General features: G+C 45.1%; 1 protein-coding gene across 1 annotated transcript; it reads left to right on the forward strand.

The window, feature by feature from the left end:
• The first annotated feature begins 303 nt into the window (after positions 1–303).
• Positions 304–4,420, forward strand: Cst3 (cystatin C). The gene is made up of 3 exons (XM_028755268.1): positions 304–613; positions 3,103–3,216; positions 4,083–4,420. Exons 1-3 carry the CDS (start codon positions 389–391, stop codon positions 4,164–4,166), a joined length of 423 nt encoding a protein of 140 aa, XP_028611101.1. The 5' UTR covers positions 304–388; the 3' UTR covers positions 4,167–4,420.
• Positions 4,421–8,822: the final 4,402 nt, after the last annotated feature.

Here is an 8,822-nt window from a genome sequence, read left to right on the forward strand (position 1 = left end):
GAAGAAAAGGAACTGGTAAGAACAGAAAGCTAAGAGTGCAGAAGGAAGGGAGAGATGGGACTGGAGTCGGGGGTTGAGGAGAGAGGAGGCTCAGCGGGGGATGGACAGGGAAGTGGGAATGGGAGTTGGGCAGCTCTTGAAGAGGTTTCTGACTTACAAGGCAATAACATACTAGAAACTGACTGAAGAGGGCGGGGCAGTTCGGAGGAGGCGGTGCCGGGAGTAGGGCTAGAGGGCAGACGGAAAAGGGAGGGTGGCCGCCGGAAAAGGAGGAGCCAGGGCTGGTTCCGAACTCTCACAATTGGATAAAAGCCGACTATGTGAGCCACTTCTGTTCTGCACTAACGCAGGGTAGTGTTGGAGCTCCATCCCTTTACCCTAGCCAACCATGGCCAGCCCTCTGCGTTCCTCGCTGCTCCTGCTGGCCGTCTTGGCCATGGCCTGGGCTGCGACCCCCAAACAAGGCCCGCGAATGTTGGGAGCCCCGGAGGAGGCAGATGCCAACGAAGAAGGCGTGCAGCGAGCGTTGGACTTCGCCATGAGCGAGTACAACAAGGGCAACAACGATGCATACCACAGCCGCGTCATACAGGTGAAGAGAGCTCAAAAGCAGGTACGTGTCCCGGCTGTCCCCATCTCTCCGGATGTCTCCAGGCCGATCCTACCCAGGCGCCCCTAGCTAGGGCGCGGTTTGCATCTGACTTAGTCAATGCCTGTACTTCTCATGGGAGCGATCCTCCCCCTTCCCTTCTTCTCAGCCCTCCTCAATCTGTTAACAGAGTTATTCCTCGTTTGTTTATTCTGCAACCCAGAAGAGCACGGCGGGTGGGTACCTGGCCTCCTAGCTCTATTTCCAAAAGGCCACCGTGCGTAGATACCAAAGATACTCCCGGCCCTGCCTCCTCCGAACTGCCCCGCCCTCTTCAGTCAGTTTCTAGTCTGTTCTTGCTTTGTAAGAACCTCTTCAAGAGCTGCCCAACTCAACTCCGGTTAGCACTCCCTCGCCCATCCTCCGCTGATCCTCTCCCCCCCCCCCACCCTCCCGCCTCCCGCCTCCCGCCTCCCACCTCAGTCCCATCTCTCCCTTCCTTCTGCACTCTTAGCTTTCTGTTCTTCCCAGAGGCTCCCTGGGCAGAGCTCACCACCATCAGCCGCCAGGGGTCAAATGTCAACTGCTAATGACCTGGGAGAAGGATAAACAGGCTTCACAGCTGCCCTCACTTAATAAGCGCCCTTCTTGAAACTTATTCTGACAGACACAGACAGATATCATCCCATCCTTCCAGTAAACGCTTGGTCATGTTTGTTCCGACCTCTTTGCTCTACTCAGGAACACATGTTCCTGGGTGTGTGTTTATATTCCTTTGTTTTTGTGAATACTTTCAGAGTAAACACTTCCTGAAAACAAGGGCATTCTCTGCCTACCCAACACTTAGTTCCTTCACTCAAAGCTTAGTTTGCTGGTCTTCATTATGAACTCTCCCTAGCAAGGGCTATTTCTCTCCAGTCTGGCAGCCTGTTTTTCTCTGAGCAGTGCCTGCGCTGCCTTGCTGTTCTTAGCAATGTGGAATGGTCCAGACAGCTGTGGTGATCAGTCCTGTGTCACATGATGAGGTTCCCTTCAGTCATGACTGTGTTGGGGTGGTCCTCAAAAGTAAATGGCCCTGTGATGCTGCAGCCATATTAGCTTGTACATGTGCTTTTTGGTTCTCTGTAGTGTCTCCAGAGCACATGTCTCAGGAGGGGCCCCTATCCTTAAGGAATATGTGACTGTGTATACTGGTGCTGAGTCTCTTGACTATCACCAGGCAGGTCCCTCCTTGGGTCTTCTCAGAAGGTGCTGTCTAGCTGTTCTGGGAAACCTTGCTTCCCTCTACATGTGGTCCTGGAATATCCTTGGGAACAGCCTCAGGGGTTTTGCTAATTGCCCCCAAGATAGCATAAATCACCCTCCACTCACTGAGTAGATGGAGACTACCTTAGACTTAGACTCTGACAGGAGCTAGCAGCAAGAGCTGCTAGACACCAAAGTTGACACAAAGGAGGGCCAGATTTTAGACCACGAAGGATTGTACACTAGTGTGCAGAGCTCATGTCTACCTTCTCTTGAAAATACAAGTTAAATCTTGCTCCATTTCTCCTGCTGCCTCTGATCAACCTTCAGAAAAGTCGTCCACTCCCCAGCTGCCTTGGACCTTAGTGGCCAGTGCAACCTTTAATTGTGGCAACGGATGGAGCAAAGTGTAGGGAGTTGGAGTTTATTTGGTCTGTGGGTCTCACTTAACTGGTAGGAAAATCAGGACATCCCCCAAATCAAGAACAATGTTTCTGGTCCTGCACGGCAATACACAGAGCCCTGGTCCCCAACCCAGGTCCCTTACTGTGTGCGTCACATTTCTGACCAATTGGTCTGGTGTGCCCAATCATGGCCAGAGGGATAAGTGCTATTCTTAAATTGCAAATGGAAGACCTACAGGCGAATGACATGCTTGAGAAAATTCTGAAGAATCTTACTGAAGCAGAAGACATTTATGGGCTGTCTTTCATCTGACTTGAAACATCCCTATGTGTGAAGCATCCCATGTCCTCTTGTCCCTGGAGAGAGGGAGTCTTGGATAAATAAATGTGTTCTATCTAGGCTGCATACTATCAATGGGAAAGGTCTGGTTTTCCTACAGTGATACAGTGTCTGAGCGTGAGGAGCCACAGTCAGCAGGATTGAGTTAATCTCACGATGCAGCCCAGAGCCTTTGCTTATGAATCAGAACAATCCTAGACTCCAAGAACATCTTGGAGGTCTTTCCCCAGACCTGGTCCTTCCCTTTCTGACTCACTGAAAGTTTTGTTGGTCCTAGCTTTTACCTTTTGTGTTCTGCTTCTTCTCTTACTCAGCTACATATGACACCTTGTCAGACTTGCTCAAAATAAAAGAATTACCAGCAGAGCCTGAGGCCATTTGTCTGGAAGATTTAGCTTGTATCCTCTGTAGGTGAGATTTCTGGCTGCTTATGAATCCAGGCAAAAGTCCTAGGTAAACACTTAAGTCTGTGATGGAAGGCAACTGTTTGACTAGACTCTTGAATCCTGCCCTTTTCGCTGTAGCTCGTGGCTGGAGTGAACTATCTTTTGGAGGTGGAGATTGGCCGAACCACATGTACCAAGTCCCAGCCAAATTTGTCTGACTGTCCTTTCCATGACCAGCCCCATCTGATGAGGGTATGTACTTGATGTGGGCCTAAGGGCAATCATGCAGGCAAAGGTGTTGAGAAGTATTACATTGTGTGGGGAAGGGCGTGAGAAGGGAATGGTGGTTCATGAATGGATACAGGTGGATGTTGGGCACAAGTATGTTCATGCCAATGCAGATGTGTGCCCATGTAGGGGAGGGGTTTATGTGCACATGACTGATTTAATTGCTGAAAGAATTTATCCTGGGAATTGGGGTATTGATGTACAGTTATCCCCACTGAGTTAGAGGCAACTGTGAGTATTCTTGCTGGGGAGAAAGGCTCTGTTTAATCCTGACCAGAGCCACCTGCCAAGACCACATGAAAGAGAACAGAACCTATTGACTGAAAGCTTCTGTGCCTCTTCTGCCATGACTGCAGGCTCTTTGTGGTGTAATTGGTTCATGTGACACCATGGTTATGGTGATAGCTACATTTCCCTTATCACCCTATAATACCTTGCCACTTTTAGAGGTGTGTGCCATGCAGGCAAAGGTGTTGATAAGTATTACATTGTGTGGGGAAGGGCACGAGAAGGGAATGGCGGTCCATAAACGGATACAGGTGGCTCTCTTAATACTTAGGTAGTGGGCTCATGGGCCCTGAGCCTTCTCCACTGCCTTGACCTCTAGGGCTCCCACACCTTACACAGGCTACTCTTTAACCTGCTGTGCCAGGACTGAAGAATATAAACTTGTGGTGCCAAGAAAGGGGACATATGCCATCCAATAATAGGGATGATCAAACCCTAAGTGTCCTGGGACCTGGAAGGGGGAAAGGTTTCACTTCCATCATCCTGGTGTGGGTGCTTGTCTTAGCTTCACACTAATTGTTCCTCTTTGTTTCCTTTTGCAGAAGGCACTCTGCTTCTTCCAGATCTACAGCGTGCCCTGGAAAGGCACACACTCCCTGACAAAATTCAACTGCAAAAACGCCTAAAGGCTGAGTCTCAAGGATCATGCCGATTGTCCCTTACTCATACTCCTTCCCTAACTCCTTCCCTATAGTGTTTCATCCCTCAGAAGGGTGCTCCAGCTCTGGAGGGCACATCCAGTGTGTTTGCACCAGGAGACAGTACAGCAGCTGCTTCAGGCAGGTTCTGTACATCTGAACAGCTGTCCCCTGGTTCCACTCTTCTTGCAGTACCTGTCATGCTTTGCTCAATTAAAAAATTAAAAAAAAAATAATCTGGCTCTGTCTGAGTTGTTTCTGTCTCAGGATATGCAGCAAGGAAAACCAGAAAACAGGAGGGGTGTGTGTGTGTGTGTGTGTGTGTGTGTGTGTGTGTGTGTGTGTGTGAAACTAACAGCAAGCATCCAGGCAGAGCAACAACCCAGTACCATAGTACTGAGGCCACTGGGGCCAATGGTGTGACAGGGATACTCCCAGCCCTTCTATGCCCTGACATAATACAAGTCTTTTCGTGCAGCTTCATGGGGAGATTTTAACACAAATGGAACTGACATAAGATCAATTCCAACTTCCAAGCAGGGAGTTTTAGTTAATAACATCACCTTAGTGTCATGGTTGCATACAAAGGGGAGACTACAGGCTTGTATAAAACGCAAGTCCTCACAGCCTATGGATCAATGTACATCCACATGTCATTCAATGCAAAAGGGAGCAGCCAAGCTACTGGGGCCTGTGTTCAAATCCTAAAAGTGGTCAGAGCTGCATTAGGAAGCTGTCTTCAGGCCACTGGCCTGAACACTAAAAGGCAGTGGAGGTCCTTCAGTGAAAGTCAAAGCAGAGCGTAAATGGAAGGTAGAGCCTCCCTTCCTTGGTGCTCTATTTTCTGCCTTGTAGGCAGGGCCTTCTTCATCTGATACTAATAAATTAACGTCCTTGAGTTGAGAGAAGGGAAGTCTCAACTAGAGGGTCAAGACCTGAGTCTAGGCAGGGTTGGAGAGTTAGTGACCTTATTGTCCAGGGCCTTCAGAAAAGTGGTTGTCACAGTAAAAAAGGGTCTTGGATATTGTGACAGATTTACTACTTAGTCCTGAAGTTCACTGGTGGTCCTGGCATTGAGGTGTGGGGTCTTCTGTCTTCTGCTTCTTGATTCTGGATGGTGTGAGACTCTTACCAGCTCATGAAGAAAGTGAACTTCATGGCAAAACCAAGAAAGGTGCAAAGCTCCTGCTAAGCTTTCCTGGACCCAACCTAGGGGAAGCAAGGCTCCTCTGAAGGTAAGTCCATCTTCCCCAAAGCCATGGGGCCATGTGGTGACAGCCACAGGCATTATACAGCTGGCCCTTTCTGATACTTGGTCCACAACATAATAAGCATAATAAGCATGTTGAAATGTTATCAATGAGTGTGAAAGCAAGTCACAGAAATAATATCTAGGGCCTCTCTCTCTCTCTCTCTCTCTCTCTCTCTCTCTCTCTCTCTCTCTCTCTATTGACTAAAGGGTGAAGCTCAGCACATCTGGAAGCTGCTTTCCTGGACATATGTGCCCTAGCTCTGTGACCTGAGTCATCTCCTGTACTCACCTTGTTCTGTGAAGTAAAAACTGTAATAGTACCTCTTGGAATTTATGAGAATTAATTATTGTTATCTAGACATTTTATAGTATAGTGCAGTATAATATATGACCTTTATTGTAAAGTACATATTAACCCAGTCAGAATGTTCATAAAATTTGCTTCAATGACCTATTTTTTCAAAATATTTTTAATTATTTTTGTTTTTTTTTATTTATTTTTAAAACTTTTTACACAATACATTTTGCTCATATTCTTTTCCTTCCCTCACCTCCATAACTCCCAAGCCTCACAAACTTCACCAATTTCATAGTCTTTATCTCTTAAAAGAAGAAATTAAAAAAAATACCCAAACATGGAAAAAAAAACTAAAAATCCCAAACACGCACACAGATTCCCCCCCTACACACAACACAGACAAAAACACTCATGCTTACAAACCACACACACACACCACACACATACACCATATTCACACCACACACATACACACCATGCTTTCTTTGAAATGCCATTGAGTTCACATCCAAAGATCGTTGCCATTTTACTCTAGTCTATCATGTTTTTACCTTATTTTCTCACTGATTTCACTTTCCCTCAGTATATTCCATTTCTCCACTGCCTTCTTTCTTTCTACCTCCTTTAAGAAGTTCACTGGGTCCTCAGTAGAAAATCCTAGCACATTCCAGATTTTTCCACTCCCAGATAGACACTCAGATAACAGAGCTCCCTAGAACAACATCTGTCCTTTTAAGAGTCCTTTGATCCTAAACAGTAGCATTTGTCTGAAATCTAGGCCACTAAGGGAACTTGTTACACTTCCTGGATTGACACTGGCAGGCAGTGATGCTGATGAATGTGTTCCCATTACCCTGTGCTTCTGGGACTGTCATACTAATCATGGCAGTGGCATCAACAACTCTAAAGAGGCTGTCTTACAGTCACCAAGGCCCCACCTTATAATGACAGTCTGTCCTGAGCAGATTCACACTCCTGGCTTCCCCTGTCCTTGTGTCTGGAGCATTGACTTGACCCAGCAGTCAGGAAAGCCCATCCTTAGCCTAGTTTTGTATAGCTCTTGTGTATCTCAGTGACTGTCCTGGGCTGGCACCTTGCCCAAGTTGTATTCTTAAAACTCTCCAGTGATTCATAACAGTTTAGTCAAATTCAATTGTGAAAAAGCAGCCTATACACACACCTACACATTCAGTTCATACACCGGATACACAATTCATATCCAGAATACATAAAGAGTGTTAAAAACAAGTAAGATGTTGCCTTTTAAAAAGATGCTACCATGAGAAAATGAAGACAATCTCATTTTCAAGTTAAGCAAGTTAATTTAAAAAAAAAACCAACACAACCCAATTAAAATTGTAAAAAAGTCTCAATGGACATATCTCTAAAGAGGATATGCAAAACATATTGACACATACATTAAAACTTACCATAAATCTGAGGATAAGGTAAGTTAAAAGCATCTGTTGCCACTTCATACTTATGCTATCATCAAAAAAAAAAGAGAAATTAACAAACAGGAACCCCAACCCAGCTGGTGAGGTTGGTGAAAATGATTTGGAAAACCACTTGGTATATCCTCAAAGCATCCCATAAGCCGAACAATTTTACACCTGTTTATATAGCCAATATAAATGGTGTAAAATGACTGTACTCTCAAACTTGTACAAGCCTTCTTCTAGCTATGCTACTCATAATAACAGAAATAAAGGGAAATAACCTAGGGCTAGAGTGATGGCTCAGTGTTTAAATGTGATTAATTAAGGCTGCTTTCCCACTTGAAATTTAGAATCCATTGTGGGACGACACATTGGCCTATTTTCAATATCATGTCCCAGAGAGATAAAGGAGACCTGAGAAGGTCCAGCAAGACTAGGAAAGAATCAACTTGTGGAGCTGTGTTGACATTGTCAAGCTGGGTCTGATGCCACAAAACTGTAGTTTCAGCTATTTGGGAAGTTTAGGGTGGAGGAGTTCAAATTCAAGTCTAGCCTAGACAATTCACTGAGAACCTCCCTCAAAATAAAAACTTAGAAATGGCTGGAGACATAGCTGAGTGGTAGAATTCTTGTACAGCATGTACATGGCCCAAGCTCAACCCTAGTACACATATACACAAAATATACAAAATCATAATACCACATGGTACTGTACTAGTCTCATTTCAGTTGTGACAAAATATTATGGGACAACCTGATTTAGGCAATCCTTCATTGAGACTCTGTATCCAAGTAATTCTTCATCATGTCGAGTTGACAATTAAAACATCAAAACAATTACATCAGCACCATCTGTAGGTTATAACCCTAGATCACAGAGCACCATAACTAATGCAGAAGTTAGAAATACTACGAAAATTATAAGAATGTGGCACAAAGCCAGGAAGAGATCACATTGCAAAAGTGACACCTGTAGATTTGCTCAATGTATAGTTAGCTCAAACCTTTGATTTGAAAAAAAGAGAGAAAGCAGTATTTGTGAACGGCAATATAGCAAAAGACAATAAAAGTGTCATTTATGCTTATACAAAGTGGACAGGTGAAATGTGCATGGGGTGGGTCTGGGAAAAGAACATGAGCTCCCATGCTCTTTCTATTCTTCCATCTCCAGCCCTACTTCCCACACGTGGAAAGGCTAGGGCCCTCTTTTGGAGAACATTTTTGAAGATTCATTGCATATACACAGTCACCCACAGTTAGTTAAGGTTTCTATTTCTGTGATAAAGCATCATGATCATAGTAGATTAAGGATGAAAGGTTTTATTTCAGCTGACAGTGTGTACTCCATCATCCAAAGGGAGTCAGAGCAGCAACTCAATGCAGGAACCTAGAGACAGGGACTGATGCAGAGGCCATGGAGGAGTTCTGTTTATTGGCATGCTCCTCATGATTTGTTCAGCTTGCTTTCTTATCCCATCCAGGACTACCCACCCAGAGAGATGTGCTTACTTAATTACATCAATCATCATCTTAGTCAGTGTTCTGTTGCTGCGAAGAGATGCCATGACCACAGCAACTCATGTATATAAACAAACAAACAAACAAACAAACATTTAATTGGGCTTGCTTACACTTTCAGAATTTTAGTCCATTAT

The sequence above is a fragment of the Grammomys surdaster genome, unplaced genomic scaffold, assembly GCF_004785775.1.
Source record: "Grammomys surdaster isolate TR1022 unplaced genomic scaffold, NIH_TR_1.0 129, whole genome shotgun sequence".
NCBI lineage: Eukaryota > Metazoa > Chordata > Mammalia > Rodentia > Muridae > Grammomys > Grammomys surdaster.